Source organism: Schistocerca piceifrons, chromosome 3 (assembly GCF_021461385.2).
Source record: "Schistocerca piceifrons isolate TAMUIC-IGC-003096 chromosome 3, iqSchPice1.1, whole genome shotgun sequence".
In the NCBI taxonomy this organism is placed as follows: domain Eukaryota; kingdom Metazoa; phylum Arthropoda; class Insecta; order Orthoptera; family Acrididae; genus Schistocerca; species Schistocerca piceifrons.
In genome coordinates, this window is record NC_060140.1 from 211,644,896 (window position 1) to 211,668,432 (window position 23,537).

A 23,537-nucleotide genomic window follows, 5' to 3' on the forward strand; every position below is an offset into this window, starting at 1 on the left:
CGCCCCTTGCGAGCATTCTCGTTGCTATTTCTTTACTACATAGCATTGCACTAGCTTCTTCATGCACCGTTGCTCTCGGGAAAGTTCTTCATAATCACGCATGTGTTGTTATATACAATGTCATTAAATTTGGCCACAAAGGAGAAATGAGGCAGCAAAAATCTCATTAAAAACTGTACTTGAGTGGGTTGCAGGAAGTGCTAGCTACTCCAGTAGCGAAATAAAGGACGCAGAAAACATAGCTTCACCTACTCTCCATGGCTTCACTACTTCTGGAAAGACGAGGAAAAAGGAGAAGAAATTTTCCATGTAGGTAAAACTGACGAACAGATTATCCGGAGAACTGACACATGTACGTTATTTCACATTTTCAGTGTCATACGTATAAGAGGACACATGGTAAACGTAAGTAGACTGTTTATTATTTCAAAAGAAATCACCATTACCGTTCTTACATTTATCCCACTGTGAGACAAGGCGTTAGTGCATTCACGGAAAAATGTTTATGGTTGCCTTTGAAGCCATGAATATACCCAGTCATACACCTCTTAATCTGAAGCAAATCGACAGTCAATAATGTCTTTCTTCACGGCTCCAAAAATATGGAAGTCACATGGGGAGATGTCGAGACCGTGCAGAGCATGTGTTAGTGTTTCCTAGCAAAACATCTGCAGTGTACTCAAAAAAAGGTTGGAAATATTCATTCTGTTGCAGAGTAATGCCCAACCGCACACAGCCAAGACTGTTTTGAGTGCACTGCACACGTTTCACTGGGAAGCCCTTACGAATCTTCCCTACAGTCCTGATCTCTCCCATCCTATTTTCATGTTTTTTGAGCTCTGAAGTCATTCCTGGCCGTCAATTTGCTTTGGACGAAGAGGTGCACGCCTGGATACAATCATGATTCCAAAGGCAACTGCAAACATTTTTCTGTGAGGGCAATGACCGTCCCGTAGCACAGTGGGATAAATGGAGTAACAGTTATGATGATTACATTTGAAATAATAAGCAGATTACTTAGTTCTGGCACTTACAGTATACTGTATTTTTAATCTTGTTATGTTTTGTAAGAAGTTCTTCTGGCAGTACGTGGTCAGGCTTGTTTTTCCTTGGTTGATTCTCTGTTTATGTAATCATATCTTTTTCAGAACTCCAGTGACAAAATGTTACTTTGAACATCTGTGTGTTTGAATTTTTGGTCCTACTGACGTAACTTGTTAACACGACCGTTTGCTGAATCGGCAGCTATGGATTGGAGCTTACACGAGATTTGCGTTTGTGCCTAGGCTTCAGCTGTTGAAATTCACCTCCCCGCGACGCGATGGTCGATCACAATGGATCCTCCAGCACTACCGCTGCCCCTTCCAATAACACTGTCAGACACGGGCATTGCTGAAACTTCTTGGCAGATTAAAACTGTGTGCCAGACCGAGACTGAAGCTCGGGACCTTTGCTTTGCGCGGGCAAGTGCTCTATCTGCTGAACTACCCAAGCAAGGTTCGCAGGAGAGGTCCTGACGGAAGTAAAGTTGTGAGGATGGATCGTGAACTGTGCTTGGGTAGCTCAGTCGGTAGAGCCCTTGCCTACCGAAAGCAATGGTCCTGAGTTCGAGTCTCAGTCCGGCACACAGTTTTAATATGGCAGGAAGTTTCATATGAGAGCTCACACCGTTGCATAGTGAAAATGTCATTCAGGAAATGGGCAAAGTTGTTTTGTGCGCACTATCCCACACTCCAATACACACTGAAGCGACACTATCTGGTGTGAAAGTTGTTACCGTTTGACAGCTGGGGCGACACCAGCGCTCAAAGCTCAGAGAAAACAGACCGTCACATATGTCACTAAGATTATGTGTTTTAATTACTTTTCTAGTCAACTAACGAAAAATTGTTATATTTTTCTGTTCCATGCCTCAGATACCAAGGGACACGAATTATCGTAAAGAAATGTAAAAACAACCGAATTTCACTGACTGTGTGACACAAGTTACAACTTATTCACGAAGAAATACTTCCGGATGTGTGTATAACTGCAGCTTACTACGCTGACAGCAAGAGAATATAAATACGTCAAATGTTTTTTATTCCAGTCTTTGATCACAATATCAATTGTTTTGACGGTGACCGGTTTCAGTCCGTAATGACCATCCTTAGATCTACAATATACAAATATATACACCTAGTGAGCAGTGTGTCTTTCAACACAATACTGCAATACGTATCACAATCTACTATCATACAACCAGGGTATTGTACAGATAAAATACGGTAAAGCGTACCTTTTCTACACCATGTCCTAAAGTGATAAGGCCATAATGGCATCGGCAAAACATATAAACATAATCAGCGCAGCATCGTCATATAGATCTATGTCAGAGCTGGTGAATATAAATTCGTGTTTCATGCATGAGAAATATATATTTCTGTTCTTGTCTGTTCTTATTGTGATAGCCACTCCCATTAACACGCAAAATTTTTTAAGGACTTCAATGACTTGCCAGTTTTTACACATCGCTCGACTTTCTGATGCTCACATATTTTGGTGAATATAATTACTTTTGCTTCAAAAGCGAATCACTCGATTTTCTGATACACGAATAGTTTTGAAAATGTAATTATTTTACTTCAAAAGCGAATGCCTTGAGGATTCTGGCTGTTTGTGGCTCAGATGCATTAAAAACAGTGACACTGGCTTATACCCTTTTGGGAAACAGTTTTATTGGTTTTGATGTTTTACTGTGATGTCTACGAGTCATTCCCTTCGGATACAGATATGGTGGATCATTTGGTGTTACGGCGTTAAGTCAGCGCCGGCACGACAATCGGAAACGACAGAGAAGACAGCGCTATAAGAAGAGGTCAGCCAACCACTCGCCGACCGACCCCCTTCCAGCATGACAACGCGACAGCAGCGGCCCCTAGGTGAAAAGGACATATGCACAGCGCCCGACTCATGGAGCCCACTTCGATAGCAGCTTCAATGTTAGCCACTTCATTAGTACTATCTACGTAGCACAGTCTTGTATTTGTTTATTCTGAAGAAGACTGATTTTTTGTATGCCGCCATTTGCTTGTGTCACATCTGTCAAAGTTAAGTACTGTAATTGTCTTTTTCTAATAAAACTCATTAATATGAGTTGCTTAATTGTTTGTCTAGCGAACTGAGTATGCAGGATTCCTAGACACAACATGTGGTAGGTTCAATAATGGAGGATCTGAATTCCATACAGGAGTCCTACATCCAACGTTCATTGATTTGGCTGGTACTGTAGCCAACAGACCTTTCTACAAAAACTTGGGTATTTGTTAAAAACAGTCTTGGTTGCAATTTTGCTTTTTTGTTTTTTTTATATATTTTTCAACGACGCGTTTCTCCTTATTTAGGCAACTTCAGATTATCTTTTCTAGGTGGACGCGAGAGGCATCAAGAGTTGCATAACGCGTTCGCATACACAGGAGCGAATAACAGAAGAAAAAAAAGAATTTGAAAAAGTTGGATCTTTTAATATTTGCTAGAAATTTCCTATTATTAAATGAAGATGACATTCTTCAGTAAATATCTGTAGGTAACAAGGGAATCATAAATAAACTGTCCTGTAATGTACCGTTTCAAATCTCCCACGGTCCTTACAAAACTAAAGAATGACAAATGTGGTGTAATGTTTTTAGTTATTATCGATTTTTATGGCGATACATAACCTCTCTACTGTCGTAACTATGTTACAAGCAAATATAAAATATGGTATTTGCATTAAGACGATATTGTGTTCAGAGGTGACACTTTCTGTCCGCTTCGCGCTCTGCTAACGCAGTGGGTAACGAAAACGACACGGAGTGTTGTGATTTCGTAGAGTTTCCCGGTGTAATAAGTTCTGATATTCTTAAAGGGTTTGCAGCTGGATCATGTCGTCGTCCAGACACAATATTTCGGCGGACCAGCTGGCCGCCATCTTCAGGTGAGTTAATGCCAGTGTACTGCCTCGCCGGAACTGAATTCCAGCCATTTTTATCACCTTACACAAGGCGGGCTGTCAGCAGCTGAGTACGCCGCACAGCGCACAAATCATGGATGATGGCGACGGTACACGTGAACAGTGGCGGCGTGACGGCGAACAAACACTAAACACAAACAAAGGCACACACACGAGACACTGATGGCGATGACCTCCGGCGCGCGAATGTTCACTGTGCGTGTGCGAGCCCGGGGACCTGCCAAGAGAGGAGGAGGAGGAAGGGGAGTGGGAGAGCGAGAGGGGAGAGCAGAGATGCCACGGGAAGGGGAGATAGGGGGAGGGAGGAAGGGGGACGGGAAGCCCAGGGGAAGAGGGGTGTAGGTACGGGGGAAAAGGAAAGAGAAGGGAAGGGAAGAGAAGGGAGGGAGGGTGCCTGAAGGAAAGGACACCGGAAGTGGGGGGTGGGGCAGGGTCAAAGTTGATAGGAGGGGTAGATGGAGGGGAGGAGGACATCATCAGGGAGGGGGAGCTGGTGGAAGCCACCTTGGGAGAGGGTAAGGAGGGTTGAGAGATGGAGACTGGGTGGGACGTGGGAATACAGGCGCGGCAGTGGGTGGGGATGGGAGAGGATCGAGGAGACTAGCGGGTGAGGAGGATCGAGCTTACGGGAGGTGTACAGATCCGTATCCTTTCAAGGAAAAGGAGGAGGTGGGGGAAGGGGATGAGATCGTACAGGATCCGCGTGGGGGAGGGGAGACGGATGCGATAGCCGAGGCGGAGAGCATGGCGTTCAAGGATTTGGAGGGATTTATAAAAGGTAGGGGGGGCGGAGATCCAAGCCGGATGGGCATAACAATGGATACGGCGGATGAGGGATTTATAGGTGTGGAGGATGGTGGAGGGGTCCAGACCCCACATACGGCCGGAGAGGAGCTTGAGGAGACTGAGTCGGGAGCGTGCCTTGGCTTGGATTGCCCGGAGGTGGGGAGTCCAGGAGAGGCGATGGTCGAGGGTGACGCCAAGATACTTAAGGGTGGGAGTGAGGGCGATAGGACGGCCATAGATGGTGAGATAGAAATCAAGGAGGCGGAAGGAAGGGGTGGTTTTGCCTACAATGATCGCCTGGGTTTTGGAGGGATTGACCTTGAGCAACCACTGGTTGCACCAAGCGGTGAACCGGTCAAGATGGGATTGGAGAAGGTGTTGGGAGCGCTGCAGGGTGGGGGCAAGGGCAAGGAAGGCGGTGTCATCGGCAAACTGGAGAAGGTGGACGGGGGGGTGACGGCGGCGGCATGTCCGCCATGTACAAAAGGTACAGAAGGGGGGAGAGGATGGAGCCTTGGGGCACACCGGTGGAGGGGAAAAAGGTGTAGGAATCTGTGTTATGGATGGTGACATAGGAAGGACGGCAGGAGAGAAAGGAGCCGATCAGACGGATGTAGTTAATGGGAAGGGCGAAGGTTTGGAGCTTGAAGAGGAGACCGGAATGCCATACGTGGTCATAAGCACGTTTGAGGTCCAGGGAGAGGAAGATTGCGGAGCGACGGGAATTAAGCTGTTCAGAGAGGAGATGAGTGAGGAGAAGGAGAAGGTCGTTGGAAGAGAAGGACGGCCGAAAGCCACACTGGGTAACGGGAAGGAGGCGGTGCTGGCGGAGATGCTGGTGGATGCGTCGGGTGTGGATAGATTCCAGGACCTTGCTGAAGACCGAAGTAAGGCTGATGGAACGGTAGGAGGAGACAACGGATGGCGGTTTGCCAGGTTTAAGGAACATGACGATACGGGAGGTTTTCCACAGGTCGGGGTAGTAACCGGTGGACAGAACTACATTGTAGAGCCTGGCCAGGGTGGAGAGGAAAGAGACAGGAGCTTCGCGAAGGTGACGGTAGGTGACACGATCGTGACCAGGAGCGGTGTTGCATTTTGTGTGGAGTGTAGCAATGAGATCCTGTGTAGTGATAGGGGCATTGAGTTCCGTGTGTGCAATGTTGTCCAAGTACTGGAAACCAGGAGCGAGGGGAGGGACAGAGGTGTCAGTTCGATCGCGGATATCCGGGAAGAGGGAGTAATCGAACTGGGGATCATCGGGGATGGAAAATACATCGGAGAGGTAGGAGGCAAAGTGATTGGCCTTACTAAGGGTGTCAGGGAAAGGGTGATCATCATGGAGAAGAGGATAGTAGGGGGAGGGTTTAGTTCCGGTAAGGCGACGGAAGGCCGACCAGAACTTGGACGAGATGATAGGTAGGGTAGCATTTAAACGGGTGCATGTCTCTCGCCAGTCCCGGCGTTTCTTAGCCGCGAGCAAATTACGAATGTGTCGCTGGAGTTGCCGGTGGCGTCGTAGTGTGTCCGGGTCACGCGTGCGGAGGAAGGCACGGTAGAGATGGCGGGATTCACGGAGGAGGAGGATGGCCTGTGGGGGTAAGGTAGGACGGTGGGGGTGGATAGCGACAGTAGGGACGTGGGCCTCCACGGCCTCAGACAAGGTCTGCTGGAGAAAGGAGGCGGCATGGGTGACATCATCGGGGAATTCCAGCCACAACGACGGAAACCTTTATACACCAAGAACAGAGCACCGCGCATGCGCGAGATGATGGGCAGCGCCTCATAGGCGGCAAGTAGACACGCAGCGCGCCGGTGGGAGAAGACGGCAGAAACGATAAATCGCAACAGCACTAGTTGGAAGACTCCAATGATCGAAAAGAAGGCCGTTGTTGTTTAATGTCGGACAAAATCGTATTCCATATCTTACTTAGAGGAAAACTTTTATCCCTGTTAATAATATTACTGGATAATCTAATTTCAACGGATTCTTTAAGAACACATTCCCAATAGCGAGAACCAGGAGAGATCAATTGTTTCTTGTCATACATCATCCTGTGTCCTTCGTTAAGGCAATGTTCCGCCACTGCCGACTTCCCAGGCTTGAACAACCGAGTGTGCCGATGATGTTCCACGCACCGGTCCTCAATAGTTTGAATAATTTGACCAATATACTTCTTTCCACAGTAGCACGGAATTTCATAAACCCTGGGCCTCCTCAAGCCCAAATTATCTTTAACTGAGCCAAGAAGGGTTCTAGTCTTGGCCACTGGCGCAAAAACACTTTTAATATTGTTATTGTTGTTGTTGTCTTCAGTCTTGAGACTGGTTTGATGCAGCTCTCCATGCTACTCTATCCTGTGCAAGCTTCTTCATCTCCCAGTACTTACTGCAACCTACGTCCTTCTGAATATGCTTAGTGTATTCATCTCTTGGTCTCCCTCTACGATTTATACCCTCCACGCTGCCCTCCAATGCTAAATTTGTGATCCCTTGATGCCTCAGAACATATCCTACCAACCGGTCCCTTCTTCTTGTCAAGTTGCGCCACAAACTCCTCTTCTCCCAAATTCTATTCAATACCTCCTCATTAGTTATGTGACCTAACCATCTAATCTTCAGCATTCTTCTGTAGCACCACATTTCGAAAGCTTCTATTCTCTTCTTGTCCAAACTATTTATCGTCTACGTTTCACTTCCATACGTGGCTACACTCCATACAAATACTTTCAGAAATGACTTCCTGACACTTAAATCTATACTCGATGTTAACAAATTTCTCTTCTTCAGAAACGCTTTCCTTGCCATTGCCAGTATACATTTTATATCCTCTCTACTTCGTCCATCATCAGTTATTTTGCTCCCCAAATAGCAAAACTCCTTTACTACTTTAAGTGTCTCATTTCCTAATCTAATACCCTCAGCATCACCCGACTTAATTCGACTACATTCCATTATCCTCGTTTTGCTTTTGTTGATATAAGCTCTTTTGACCAGAGTCCGCTAAACTCCACTACGTTGGTGTTGCGGATGACAGCTGGTCGCATGAAGATAGAGGTCAGTATGGGTGGGTTTCCTATACACACTATGTCCAAAAGTCCCATCATCCTTTCTTTGCACTAAAACATCAAGAAATGGAAGTTTACCACCACTTTCAATTTCCATAGTAAATTTAATACTTCGGTGTAGACAATTAAAATGATCTCACGCACGCGCGGTGCTCTGTTCATGGTGTATAAAGGTTTCCGTCGTTGTGGCTGGATTTCAGTTCCGGCGAGACAGTGCACTAGCATTAACTCACCTGAAGATGGCGGCCAGCTGGTCCGCCGAAATATTGTGTCTGGACGACGACATGATCCGGCTGCAAACCCGTGAAGAATACTAGGAGACCGATCGAGGTGGCGCAGTGGTTAGACACTGGACTCGCATTCGGGTGGACGACGGTTCAATCCCGCGTCCGGCCATCCTGATTTAGGTCTTCCGTGATTTCCCTAAATCACTCCAGACAAACGCTGGGATGGTTCCTCTGAACACGGCCGACTTCCTTCCCCATCCTTCCCTAATCCGATGAGACCGATGACCTCGCTGTCTGGTCTCCTTCCCCAAAACAACCCAACCCAATATCAGGAGACGGAGTGTTGCGACTGTGATGTTAGACAACGACTGTACTGACCTGCGAGGGTCCCTGGAGAAGTCGAGCGAGTCGGAGTCGGAGAAGACGACGCTGACCTCCAGCTCGAAGCCCCTGAGCGGCGAGGGCAGCCCGTGGGCGTGCAGGGGCGCCGAGAAGGGCGAGCTGTGGAACGCCACCAGCATCTCGGGGCCGCGAGCCACCACCGCCGGCAGCCACTCTCCGCCACACACCTACACACACCAACCAGCGCTCTGCACGCTTCTTATCCTCTCACAATGGGCGTAACTAGGAAGTATGCAACGTCTTCACAGCTCAACAGATTACATATGCAAACGATGAAAAACGTGTTGAAATTAAAGTGGTTCGTTTTTATAGCTTTCAGTGTGTTGCATCCTAATGTAATAAGAAAGAAATCATACTGCACATAGCATATCACTTGCAGTTAACATTCAGTATTTAAAAAATGCATTTTCAGCGATTTTCATTATGTAAAATTCTATCTACATCTGGATCCCGCTCCAGCTACTGCCGGGTCTGGGTGCTGACGAGTCCTCTCCATTTGGCTCGGTCCTCCCACCACTTTTCTTCCTCCACTTGCTGCCAGGTCACAGATATTCTAACTCCCGTTTTCCTCCGTGTTGTTAGGCACCCTCTAGGTCTTTTTCCGTCCATCTTTAGTTCTTCCACAATTTTGGGGAGTCTCTGCCCACACATCCTCTTAACATGCCCATACCATCTTAGTCCCTTTTTTTCAATTTCTACTTTCTTGTTTAAGGTCCTTTCTGATATCTACGTTCCTTAGTCTGTCCATTCTTGTTTTTCCCGTAATTGCTCTGAGAAATTTCATTTTCCCTGCTTGCAGTCTGCCCCAGTCCCTTTCTGTCATTGTCCATGTTTCTCCTCCATAGGTGATAATAGGGAAGTAATAACTTTTATACATAAGGGGTTTTGCTTTTTCTGAAACTTCCTTATTCCAAATCAGAAGTTTTATTGTTTGGTAGAAATTGCCGCCCTTCTGTAACCTCCTATTAATTTCGTTGGTTATTGTTCCATCATTAGATATTTCACTTCCTAAATAAGTGAAACTGTCTACCACATTGAGGGGTTCCCCATTCAAAGTAATATTTCCGTTGATCCATTTGTCTCTTCCAAATACCATTATTTCACTCTTATGTTTATTTATTTTTCAAAAAATGTTCAAATGTGTGTGAAGTCTTAAGGGACTTAACTGCTAAGGTCATCAGTCCCTAAGCTTACACACTACTTAACCTAAATTAACCTAAGGACAAACACACACACCCATGCCCGAGGGAGGACTCGAACCTCCGCCGGGACCAGCCGCACAGTCCATGACTGCAGCGCCCTAGACCGAGCGGCTAATCACGCGCGGCTATTTATTTTTGTATTTATTTTTACTTATTTTTTATCATATTCTGATTCAAAAAATGTTGTTACCTTGTAATTTTCGTAGTTTCGCTCCACAATGCGGCGGGTGTAAAAAATAAATAAACGTCGAGCAAACATAGACCTTTAAAAGCGAACCGTAAAACCTACGACCACTTTTTCATCTTTGCTATTGTGAAACACGGAAAGCTCTTTGCTGTTACGGACGATCTAAGAATGCAGTAAGCTAATCAGTATGAAAATGAGAAAGCATTATTCTACTACAGTGAAAGAGCAGCGCTTCTAATGGAATCTGCTTACCATTACATACAACCTGCACTTATGCTCCATCCGTACAGACGTGCTCAGTATGGTGTCTATTAATTATAAGGCATCCATCTGACCGACGTCTTTGGGAATCATAATTGTCTTAAAAACTCCAAGCTGGTCATGGATATGCATTGCATTCATGACATATTGCTAAAGTGTTTGTGCATCGTTAATGGAGCTAGTATACACGAAAGACTTCAGGTATCCCAATAAGAAAAAAAAACCAACAGACTGAGATCGAGGGAACGAACTGGCCAACGTACTGGGCCTCACCGACTTATTCATTGCCCATTAAATGCCTTATGGGGTTCTCTCGAACATTTCAGAAAAAATGGGCTGGTGGTTCGTCATACACGAACCACATCTCCAACCACTGTAGAAAAATGGCTGGTGCTCCAGTATATATGAACCACGTTTCCTGCCATTGTAGAAAAGGCACCTCCTGTAGCAGGCAGGCAAGTCGTTTAATAGAAACTGCTTGCAGGTTTAATTGTCTACCTGTGAGATATGTGGAGATTCTTAACAGCAACTCCAACAAAGGCGATATAAGTGGTATATTAAAGCAAGATAAAAATACTTCTACAATCTAGGAACGTGTTCTCCACAATACCACCAAATGTAGATATCGCTGGATTGCGTCTGGTTCCAATAGACAATGTTATTTCACAAGTGTTAAGGAAAGGAATCAATATGTCGAACAGACTTAAATCATTCCATATAAAGGAAATCACTCCTCTAAGTACAGTTAATGTGTTATGTACGCGGAAGAAGCGGGAAATAGAGGATATCGAAGTCAAGAAACGAAAATTGGAGGATGTGAGAAAGACGACATCCAAAATGAAGAATATGAACTGCAACTGGAAAACTTAATTGCTATTGCAGATATGCAGGAAATGTTTACATATGTGTGAACAAATCTAGCTATGAGTGGGGAATATAAAATAGCTGTATTTACAATAAACAGGACTGGAAAATTGGAAACTGGTCATGTGTTGGAGTGCTAGCCAAAATCAATGTAATCAAGAGTGTTTATTACATCAAAGGTCACAGGAAATTTCTTTTATAAACCTCCATTCCCATTTTGACTTGTTTAAAAAGTGGTTATATTATATATAACTATGGTTTACTGGACGTTGTGTGCATACCAACAAAACAGCCATTTTGGAGTTTATAACCGATGAAATATCTACAGTTAATGGATCCACATTTTGCAAAAGTTATAAACTTTAAGTTCTATACAGAATTCCAGGAAGAATGTGTGGGAGAAGAGTTGTTGGCGTACACACAGAATATGTGGAGTGTTTCAATAATGCTGTCATGGAGGAAATAAGAGGTAAAGATAAAATTCCCATATTCCCTTGCCTAGGAGAACTGCAAGAAGGAACAGAGCTAATTGTTAAAATCATAAAGAAAATAGGACATTTTTGTTGATGTAACAAGGTCTTCGAGAGTGGTGGTTTGCAAAAGTTAGATGAAATTGCGGAAAACCTGGTAAAATTACGAAAATTGATGAAACATATGTAAACTGAGGAAAATACATCAAAAATTTAGTGGAATGAGGGTCCACACATTATCACATGGGTATATGGCAATCATTCCATTCCTCCACCACTAGGATTCGAAACTGATGGTGGATACTATACGTGCTCTATGGGATAAAATTCTGCAGTTCCCTTGTTCCACATGCAGTTACGCATTATATGCGACAAAAATAAAAGACAGAATATCCAAAGATTTGGAGGGCACGAGAGCTGTTTGGAAACGCTCCACAACGCTGCAAACTCTTCCAGTTTCCATAAGTCACGATGTCTTCCACTTTTCTTATCAGTGTTAAACACCGCCTCTGTCTCTTATTTCAACCATATTGTTTGTTGCAGAAGCAGCTTGTCTTACATCATGTGATTCCAGCTTTCTGTGGGAGCCGAGGGATCTAAATGTGAGTTTAACACGTAACACAGTTCTCAAAGTTATGGTAGAAAGCAAAGTGTATGGCAGTGTACGAAGTAGTAGTTATACACTGGATATGTTACAGCAAAAAACAACGTATTGACTGTTTATGAAACAACAACACAGGAATCTGCGCATCTGACGTCACAAAACTCAGTCAGCCAATGAACAGAGAACGACGTTGCCAGAGCTTGATTGCAGTGCAGACCACGGACGAGTGGCTTCAGTTTTAGAAACGTTCAGTCATAAACAAAGTAATTGAACAAAAGCAATGTCTTGATAGCAGACTTTCTTTTATAGAAATTCTTTAAACCAATTGCTTCATATTCTATTAAGTAATGAAACTAAACAAGCAATTAGCCTCCTAATTCAGGCGACAGCAAGGAAAGGTGTTTGTATCATTCTCACGAACCGCTCTTTCGCTATAAAGAACAGCGGTAATTGTTTATTTCCTATTGTACTTCGACGAAACGTGAATAATTTATAGTCATACCAACAGTGTTTGTCGGTATTCTGCATGACGTTTTAGAGTCCTCCAGGAGTTTATTCGAATAACGAGTTGCGTTAGCGTAATGGTTAAGGTATTTGATTGATTAGTAAAAGGTTCTGTGTTCAAACCTTACTCGGTTGTTAATATTTTGTTTATTTAAAAAGAATATCAAAGTGCCTTACTTCATAGAATTTATTCGTTTGAATGTAATTTTTTGAAATTTCTAGTTCTTTGTCTCTTCATTATAATCATAATAAGTTTTCGGTTTTTCTAATTTTGTCCTCCAATATTTCTTTTCTCAGCAATTAAAAACAATGAAAAGGCACACATACAATATTCATGTTATCTGTTTTGTTTGTATATCGTCTCTTGCGCAGTCGCTGTTTTACTATTCATATTGAAATATATTCTTTGCGACAGTATTAAAAGTATTATTTAGAGCAGAATTTCGGCTCGTACGTTGCCGAGCTACTTGATTGTCTGACGCAATTCTTTGCTTCGCTGCTTTGGCAACATCATCGTATTCAATGTTTACGTCAACTGATCTATGTTTCGGCAAGTATTTGCTGTCCGTTGTGACAAACACGAACTTTTTGCTCATTGCGCCTCACTGACAATATATTTTAGTTTCTATGTTTATTTAGGTCTACAATTCAGTTTTGTGTACTTTGCCAATTTTGTTTTAATCAGAACTTTTTAGAAAAAAGCGATATGACTCTGATATGAACAAAAGTTTTATTACAGTCGCGAAAGACGGAATATTTCTTAATATTACATATGACACCTATCTGGTACTTAAATTAAATAATATATTGTTATACAGTAAATTTTATGTGAAATTTAGGTAAATCGTCCACATTTCATTCTGAACATCGTGGCATCTAAAATCGACCATACAGAAAGTATACGCTATGGACTTTTACCTCTGCAAGGTATCAGTCAAGAAGATGTGTAAAAATAAAATTTTTGGGCCAAATAGTTTTTGTGAAATCGAATGATAAGTGTGTCAAAGCAGGCGGAACACCATGTGTCTGCACAGGCGAGCAGTGCAGTGATGAAAAAATCGCGCACAGCGCGGAATGCGGGGAGCACGTCTCTGCAGCAGCCAAAGGGTTAATGCGGCCGTGGTGGCTTTACGTCATAAACTGCGCGCTCCCGCCTAAACGCAAGTTTGCGAACTATACTGTACTATTGCGCTGCTTCTCTTGGCGCGTGCGTCGTGTGCAACTGGCAACGCAGCAATCTCCCGCGTCTGGGCGGGCATGCGCGAGCTGCCAAGATAAAAGAATCCAACTATAGTAAGAACAGATTTTGTTTTACCTTATGAGAGAATACTTACAGGAAATATAGCCTATGCCACAGTGTTGTACAGGATTTTCAGGACAAGTAACGATATTCTAGCGACGTGGAAATGCATGTATGCCCGATTTCTTCTGTCTTCGAAAATAATTTGTATAAATGGGAGGGATCTACATTTCGCATGAGAAACTGGACGTGTCTGGGCGACAACATCCTCATTTCAGATCCCGTAAAATCGATCTTTTAAACTCAGGAGTCTATGTCAGGGGAGGAATTGCAGTTAAAACTATACGTCCAACCACAGCTTCTCCCCGCGTGACTGGCAGGTACGGAGAAAGATGCCAGTTAGTCTGATGTTGCCTGCAGCAATGGGGGCATGTCCCAGCTGCGGCAGTCGCGGCTCTGAATAGCGAACTAGCCAGTATTCTGGTTGAGAAGCAGAAGATACAGATATATGCGTTGCATGAGAAGATTCGGTATCGTGAGTGCATTCACTTGACAATTACTCCCCCACGTACATTGATCGGTCGACTACGTGGCAAGCACGTTGACAGTCTCTCCATCTTTTTCCGCCAAATATGTTTAGTGTAAGATGGAAACACGGTAGAGGAGGGTGCTTGTGTTCCCAAATGCCAGTGCATACAAGACCACAGATATATATAGGGCTATAATCTATTTGTGGCAGACATTTAATTACTTGATTCGCAAAATGTTTTTGCATGATTCTCGAACACTTAAAGTGTGTTTTATTATGAAGCAGAATCATCGTAAGGTGGTGGTGAGTGTTTCAACCAATTTATTCATTTTACAGGGTAGTGTAAATGCACTATTTTCCACCACTTGACATCGTAGTTGCGCCAGCTCATCCTTTGCTTCTACCATTAGCTAATAGGTTCAAATGGCTCTGAGCACTATAGGACTTAACTTCTGAGGTCATCAGTCCCCTAGAAGTTAGAACTACTTAAACCTAACTAACCCAAGGACATCACACACATCCATGCCCGAGGCAGGATTCGAACCTGCGACCGTAGCGGTCGCGGGTTCCAGACTGTAACGCCTAGAACCACTCGGTCACAACGGCCGGCTAGCCAATAGGAAAACAGCATTCTGAGGACAGATGAAACCCGCCGTCTGTGTGTTTGTACATGTTGGTCCATGCATGAATTCACACAATCAGGATGTAACCACATGACAAAGGACAGGAGGCGAGTCTGGAATTTCCCAATTAAAGGAATGCCGCGCCTTGTTGATTTGTTTGGGGATTGCGAGAAGAAATGGAGATCCCTCATGTGCGTAGGTATGTCACTTTGGTCTGTGGAATTAAGGTTTGCCGGCCGCAGTGGCCGAGCTGTTCTAGGCGCTTCAGTCTAGACCCGCGAGACCGCTACGGTCGCAAGTTCGAATCCTGCCTCGGGCACGTATGTGTGTGATGTCCTTAGGTTAGTTTGGCTTAAGTAGTTCTAAGTTCTAGGGGACTGGTGACCTCAGATGTTATGTCCCATAGTTCTCAGAGCCATTTGAACCATTTTTGATTAAGGAGTAGGTGTTACAACAGGAAGTAGCCACTGAGAGAGAACAGAGATGGTTTCCCAGGTATCGAATATCAAAGGACACCGACTTTCGGTCCGCAGTCGGTGGTATTTAGTATCGTGATCCGTAATTATGACAATGGGCGGTTTTCGATTTCCATGGCAGGCCGATGTGTGCACCTGGAGGCCGGTGACTCCAGGGTGTCCCAAAAAAGTGGCTGATATACTGCATTTCATTCCACTCCTGGGTGCTTACAATTATTATATCAAGGGAGTTGGGGGGGGGGGGGCGGGGGGATGCAAATGTGACCTCTATCCACGTGGGGGAGCCCTATCTCTCACACTCTCACAAACTGATTAATTAAAGCATATGCAAATTGAATTCAACAATATATTACTGACGTCGGTTTGATTTTTGTGCCAAGAGATTATTCCTTTCCAGCACATATTGAGTCTTTTTCCTGCCTATTTCCAGTTGTGAAAGGGGAGATGGGAAGTGAGGGAGGGGACGAGAGGGCTGTGGGATTTACAATGAGGGGGAAAATAGGCTCGGAACTCAACTGGGGATGGGTGACAAAAATAGTGTCCCTTTTACCAGAGTGGCGGGGGTGGGGAGGGGGGGGGGGGGAGGAGCACGGGAAAGTGTGGGAGATTCTCAAAATGAATGACAGATTGTCCCCACGGCGTTATAAATCAATCTCAGGGGGTCATAAATCACTTATGATGATAATACTTTTAAGGGGAGGGCGAGGGAGGATGGTTGGTTTATCTGTCAATTTAATTAATTAGCACATTAGTTTCACATCGAAACTGCACCAGGACCTGCTTTATCCTAACACTGATATGTTCAGAAAATTAAGACACATTCTGTCATTCTTGCCATACGATAACATGGCCAATTGATACAAATACTCTGTCTTCCAAAGTCCAGTTCTCAGTTTTTAGCAAAACCAGTCCCATGTTGAGACCTGTGATGCCCCTCCCTACTGCGGTCTGCCAATGTGAGTTGAGTCGACGATGCCATATCTAGCCCAGTCTGAAAGACTTGGTTGCCACTGGCTGCTGCCGCCTCGTTTTTGCTTTCACCGTTGACAAAATATGGGAGCCTCCTACAATCAAGCAACGTAATTCGCCATTTCCGACATACTCGTTTCCAGGGGCCATGCCATAATAGTCCGTTGTTTGTCAAAGTCGCTTATGTCGGCTGATTTCCCGATTTTCGGCCCATATGGTCGCTAGAATGATGCCCCATTCACCTATGGTCCTCTCGTATACGTTTCTTAGAGCATCAAGTCCCCGAAACGCCACCAGGCTGTATTAAATCTTGGGGTGGGCAGTGGTCATCATGTTTTTGCTCAGATACCGTTTATAGCAACATCACTTTTAATGACGAATTGGTCAAATTAGCGAAATCTAATGGTTTCAACTAAAGCCTATATAAATGCCGTATTTAAAAAGATGCTTAATACGACTTCGTTTATTGTGAGTTATCGTGTAAGACGACGTATTTGAGGGTTATTGTCAATAATGTAACGCTTATTTTCAGTCTCTCGTTTTCCGTACATTGTTGGTTTCAAAACAGGCGTTCAAACGAGCTGATGATTAATTTTTGTAATACAGTAACTGGAGCGATGTAGTTTCGTTCATGACTATTATATTGCACAGCACTTACAGCAAATTTTAAGCTGTCCAACTTTTATCTCATTCAATTCCCAAGACTTTGTTCGACGACACTGAACAACTTACATTGTTGCTACTTCTTTTTCACTTACTGAAGGTTTTTACATTTTACAGTCCTAACTGCATAAACATAAGAAAAATTTGTCTTCAGTCCCTCTCCACAAATAGTGTATTACGTACTGCAAGGATACTGTATTTTTGCCACTTTTTGAAATGTTAGCTCTATGGCAATCCAGAATTTAGAGATACGAAATTTTTATCAAAAAACGAAGCAAAAACCCTGTTGTGCGACTATCGGCTACAACGACCGTAACCGTCGTCCCCTTCGACGTCGTTTTAAACGGTTTGCTCTGTACCCATAACAGATCATTAAACGACCTCTGAAAGTTTGTTGTTGGATTATTGGCTCACACCTGTATATATGGGGAAGTTGTATTTCGGTAGCGTTTAGCAGTTTGTTACATGCATGATGCATCACCGGAACATTTTGGTGCTGATGTAAGACGACATCTAACGCGCCAGTATGATGCAAGATGGATAGATCGGGTACAGCCTGTTTCGTGCCTTCAACGATCACCTCCCTTAATTCTGTGGCTGATCTCAAAAGTGAAGTGCACAGCACTTGTGTCCTCACAATAAAAGAACTAGAGTAGCGAACTGTGCCGACATGTCAAGATTTACGAGGTGACCTCAGGCTGTCTGAAAGAATTCAGCCGGCCGCGGTGGTCTCGCGGTTCTAGGCGCGCAGTCCGGAACCGCGCGACTGCTACGGTCGCAGGTTCGAATCCTGCCTCGGGCATGGATGTGTGTGATGTCCTTAGGTTAGTTAGGTTTAAGTAGTTCTAAGTTCTAGGGGACTGATGACCACAGATGTTAAGTCCCATAGTGCTCAGAGCCATTTGAACCATTTTGAAAGAATTCATGGGTCACTGCAGGGGTGTGTTGTATTTAGATGCGAAGACGATACGTGGGTCTCCTTCTCTAACAGGTACGAGTGCGCAGAAAACTGTAACGAATAACGTATTGAAAGTGTATTGTATTTCTTGTTGAGGTATGTTGTGGGTGAAAGTTGAGCCCTTTAGATAGGGATTTAATCTAAACGTTTACAGTTATAACACATTTATGCTAACTAGAACTATGTTTCACATCGACGTCCGTTGTTGAACGGAACCATCCACCAACATTTACCTCGGAAAGAGCTCGTTCTCGGTATTTTTTCCTGTCCAAAATTTTACGAATGGTAAAGGGGCAGATCTTTTGTTGTACTGTTTAGAGATTACTGTAGATAGTAAGGAAGTTTGCATTATATTCTCGTTATGTAAAATAGATAGGTTAGACTGACATCTTTATATCTATCATTATGTCCCTACAGGCAGAGCAGAGTTGGAAAATTTTACAGTCTGAAAAAATATACGTACTAATTCTTAGATTACCAAACCGCTTTCCTTTATTGAAATATTTTCTGTTGTGTTATGTTTCTTATATCTGCTTTTTGTCTTACTCCTTTGCCAACGGTCATGCTGCAGTGGCAACAACGGTTCCGATCAGATCACCGAAGTTAAGCGCTGTCGGCCTGGACTAGCACTTGGATGGGTGACCATCCGGTCTGCCGGGGACTGTTGGAAGCGGGGTGGACTCAGCCCTTGTGAGGCAAACTGAGCAGCTACTTGACTGAGAAATAGTGGCACCGGTCTCGTAAACTGACATACGGCCGGGAGAGCGGTGTGCTGACCACATGCCCCTCCACATCCCCATCCAGTGACGCCTGTGGGCTGTGGCTGACACTGCGGTCGGCCGGCATCGTTGGGCCTTCCAACGCCTGTTCGGACGGAGTTTAGTTTAGTTTTATTTTTAGTATTTCTCCTTTGTTGGTGTTTCTTTTTCTTCCTGCTTATACTTGTTTAATAGTACTGAACTCAGTAGTTCATAGAAAGTGGCTGTACAGCAAAAAATTGCGACCGACAGTACGACTTTGCTGCTCGCGGGTCCCATCCGGAAGATATGGTCCAATCTTCTTTTAGTGGTTTAACAGTTACCAACTTTACATTATTACGTAATCAACCGCAACCTTCAGTTTCAGCAGTCAGATTCAGATATGTTTACCCCGTGAGCGCCTCTGCGGGCATCTTTATTTGATCAGTTACTGTGTAACATTTTCAACTATACAAATTTGTTTGTATAAGTAAGTTTAATTTGTAATTTACTGTCTTGATATTTTAGTATTCTTCCATTTCTTTTTTTTAAACAGGACGTCTAATGATCGATTGGTAACACGTCGCCGGCCGAAGTGGCCGTGCGGTTAAAGGCGCTGCAGTCTGGAACCGCAAGACCGCTACGGTCGCAGGTTCGAATCCTGCCTCGGGCATGGATGTTTGTGATGTCCTTAGTTTAGTTAGGTTTAACTAGTTCTAAGTTCTAGGGGACTAATGACCTAAGCAGTTGAGTCCCATAGTGCTCAGAGCCCCCCCCCCCCTTTGGTAACACGTCGAGACTGCTGATTATACCATTTTCATGGCAAAAGGTATACTTAAACGACGTACACCACGCTCAAGGTGTTCCTCCCAGGCAGCATTTTGTGTTTTTGTTTCTCTTACAACATACTTTATCCTATGTAAGTATTCAGTGGCCTATAGTTATACAAGGCGTGCAGCGCAGTTCTAAAGTCCATAATAATTTTTTTGGAAAACGGCAAAGCGAAACTGTTAAACACAGCGTAACAAAGTATTCAGCACGTGAAAGCGCTGAGCGCTGTTTTTTCCTTTACGTACTCCGTCCGAACAGGCCATGAAGGCCCAACAGTAGCGACCGGTTGCCGTGTCATCCTCATCCCACGGGCGTCACTGGATGCGGATATGGAGGGGCATGTGGTCAGCACACCGCTCTCCCGGCCGTATGTCAGTGTACGAGAACAGAGCCGTTACTTCCCAATCAAGCAGCTCCTCAGTTTGCCTCACAAGGGCTGAGTCCACCGCGGTTGCCAGTAGTGCTCGGCAGACCGGAAGGTCACCCATCAAAGTGCTAGCCCAGCCCGACAGCGCTTAACTTCGGTGATATGACGGGAACCGGTGTTATCACTGCGGGAAGGCCGTTGGCTTTTCTTTACGGAGCGCCGACAAATTAGTTTGAGAACCAGGAGCGCTACCGTCCACAGCTGCTGAGAATGGCAGCCAACCAGGCAGGGAGAGCAATCTGTGTGCTAGAGTTTGCCCATTGCCAGTCGGTAGAGCGTGTGCTAGGAGTTTTCCGTGGCAAGTTTCACAAGACATGGCCAGCTTACAGCAGGATAATGGAATGGTACAAGTAGTCCGAGGAGGATTGTGTATTGTGTATTGAACAGGGGACCTAGAAACGACAGAGAGGCTTCGTCCCGCCGTAGCCCTCAGTGGTTCACAACCCCACAACAGGCCACAGCAGTCCACTCACCCCACCGCCGCCCCACACCGAACCCGGGGTTATTGTGCGGTTCAGTCCCGAGTGGACAACTCCCCCCCCCCCCCCCGGCCCCTGTTAGACTAGTGTAACCCCAAGGTAGAGCAATTATGGTGTCCGTATAAGTGTTTGCGCATCAACCGCCGACATATTGTAACTGAGGCGGAATAAGGCGAACCAGCCGGCATTCGCCGAGGCAGATGGACCGCCACGCATTCCCGCTCGGGAAGCAGCACGTTAGACTGCGCGGCTAGTCGGGCGGACCCGATGACAACGGTCGGACCGACCAGCCGTGTCAGAACAAATAGCTAATCATGTGATGGACGAAATGTTGAAAAGCTTCACAGAGTCTACCTATCGAGCTAGTGTTGAATTGAACATCCCTCAGCCAACAGTGTGGAAATTCCTTCGCAAGCGATTAAGAGACAAGCCTTACAAACAGCAGCTCCTGAAAGCGACATACCATAATGAAAAAATGCGCCGTCTACAGATCTGCACTTATATGCAGAACCATCTTAAAAATGACGACTTTTGAAGCATATTAATCTTCAGTGGCAAAGCCGTTTTCCATTTTTCGGGAAAGGGCGACCGACACAAGACACGTGTATGGGGGACATGCGACTTTTGAACACGTCCGCGATTCCACGAAAGATAACGTCTTACGCCAGTGTCCAAGAACACTGTCTGTGAACCCTCCATCTTTGCTGAGAGAACTGTTGGTGGTATCACCTATATCGACCAGCTGTGGCTCACGCTTTAATTTCAAATTGACAGCAGGGATTTCATCTTTCAGCCATACGGCGCCCGTTCACATTCTCTCACTTGTGCACGAGATAATCTAAATGAGGCATTGCTAGGTCGCCAGGTAGACGGTTTAGCGGCCGCTGAGCAGATTTTTCTCGAGTGGCCGCCACAGTCACCGGACTTGACGCCTTGCGACTTTTTCTTGCGGTGTTACGTCAATAATGGCGTTTATATTTCACGTCTGCCACAGGACCTCGAAGACTTGCAACACTGCGTTGCACCAGGTGTTCTTAACGTCAGTCCTGATATGCTCGCTCGGGCACTGTCAGAACTCGACTGGCGAATACATATGTGCCGTATCACGAACGGTGGTAACACAGAACATTGTAAAAACAAGTTTGAGAATCAGTCATTCACATATTGTACCATGTGCTACGTTCTTGGCTGTTTATCTCAACCAGTTTATGGAATGTGATTATTGAGTTTCTCCCGGCGTATTTGATAATCAAAATATCCACGGGTGTACTGCCGGTCTACAGTCTCCAACGGGCACAATATTTCGGCGATCATACATCTCGCCATCATCAGGTGAACTGACGGACTGAGCTCCAGTGAACGTGCTGGTACGGAGATCCGTACGCTGTGGCTGCTCAGGGGGAACTGGGTTCGGCCGCGACCGAACCCAGCGTACCCCAGCCTACGGATCTCCGTACCAGTTCACTGGAGCTCACTCCGTCAGTTCACCTGATGATGGCGACATGTATGATCGCCGAAATATTGTGCCCGTTGGAGACTGTAGACCGGCAGTACACCCGTGGATATTTTGAGTTTATGCAATGTTTCATGGACTTTTAATTACCTAGTAGCTGGAATGAAATTTTCGCTCGAAAAAGGAGTGTTCACTGATATGAAACTTCCTGGCAGATTAAAATTGTGGGCCGGACGAGACTCGAGCTCGAGACCTTTGGTTCCCACCGGCAAGTGTTCTACCAAGCATGACTCACTACCCGTTCTCGCACCTTCACTTCCGCCAGTAGTTCGTCGCCTACCTTGCCCGCAAAGGTCCCGAGTTCGAGTCTCGGTCCGGCACTTTTTATCAGCCAGGAAGCGTCACCCTGTGCTGCGCGAGGAGGCGCCGCGGCAGAGGGCGCGCCTTCTGACCTTGGCGAGGACGGGGTCGTCGGTGCTGGCGCCGTCGTAGAAGATGAGCTGGTCGCGGTCCCCGGTGCAGTCCGACCACGCGCGCAACGGCCGCCCAGGGGCGCTACGGGAAGCGTTGAGCAGCGCGCCCGGACCTCCGCCTCCGGCCGCCCCCGCAGTCGCCGCCGCTGCCTGGCCTGGGCCCGCCGCCTCCTCCGCCGCCACCGCTTCCGCCCCCGGAGCGGGCCCCGCCTCGGCCGCGGCGGCCGCCGACCGCTTCAGAAGCAGCTTGTGGGCGTGCTCCTGGCGCACCGACAGCATGGCGTGCTTGCACGCTGGCACCACCTTCTGGCGCAGCGTCAGGTAGCACGTCACGTTGCGCGGGTACATCCCTGCGGCAAGGAAACGTCACAAATCCTCTGGCAGGGTCCGGGCCAGCGAGGTAGGTTAGCGATTAATGGTTCAAATGGCTCTGAGCACTATGGGACTTAACATCTATGGTCATCAGTCCCCTAGAACTTATAACTACTTAAACCTAACTAACCTAAGGACATCACACAACACCCAGTCATCACGAGGCAGAGAAAATCCCTGACCCCGCCGGGAATCGAACCCGGGAACCCGGGCGTGGGGTAGCGATTAATGTTTTATGGAGCTTGGTGATGGAACGCTAACGCAACTAGGGAGGTAGCTAGTAATGTCCAAAACAAACACTTCATAATAATTGACGGAAAGTCATCGAGTAAAGCAGAAGTGATTTCTGGCGTTCCCCAAGGTAGTTTTATAGGCCCTTTGCTGTTCCTTATCTACAGGGTGCGTCAAAAAAAAGGTATACGCACTTTGAACTGTCATAGACAATTTATTTACCGTTCTACAAGGTTAAATATCTGTGAGTAAGTAATGTTATGTTTCTTCAACAGGTGGCAGCACCTGGCAAGGAAATAACAACAACATGACGCACGTGCATTTGAGCTTTAAAGCTTGGAAGCAGATAATTAAGCGGTACTGGAAGTTTGGGAATGTAGCTGTGGTTCGAAGACAGTGAAGAAGTGAGTATGGTACAGAACCACCTTCAAGGTTAACAATTACACGTCTACGAGACAAATTCGAAATTCATGGAACAGTGTGTGATGTGCATAAAGGCCGATCAGGGCG

General features: G+C 45.5%; 1 protein-coding gene across 1 annotated transcript in view; it reads right to left on the bottom strand.

Moving 5' to 3' along the window:
• LOC124788519 overlaps positions 1–23,537 on the bottom strand; it is a 497,715-nt gene that overhangs the window by 116,084 nt on the left and 358,094 nt on the right. Inside the window, exons 5-7 of the mRNA XM_047255787.1 lie at positions 22,630–22,774; positions 22,404–22,506; positions 8,451–8,641 (exon numbers count right to left, since the gene is read on the bottom strand). Coding sequence (XP_047111743.1) covers positions 8,451–8,641; positions 22,404–22,506; positions 22,630–22,774 — 439 coding nt within the window. The remainder of the gene's footprint in view (positions 1–8,450; positions 8,642–22,403; positions 22,507–22,629; positions 22,775–23,537) is intronic.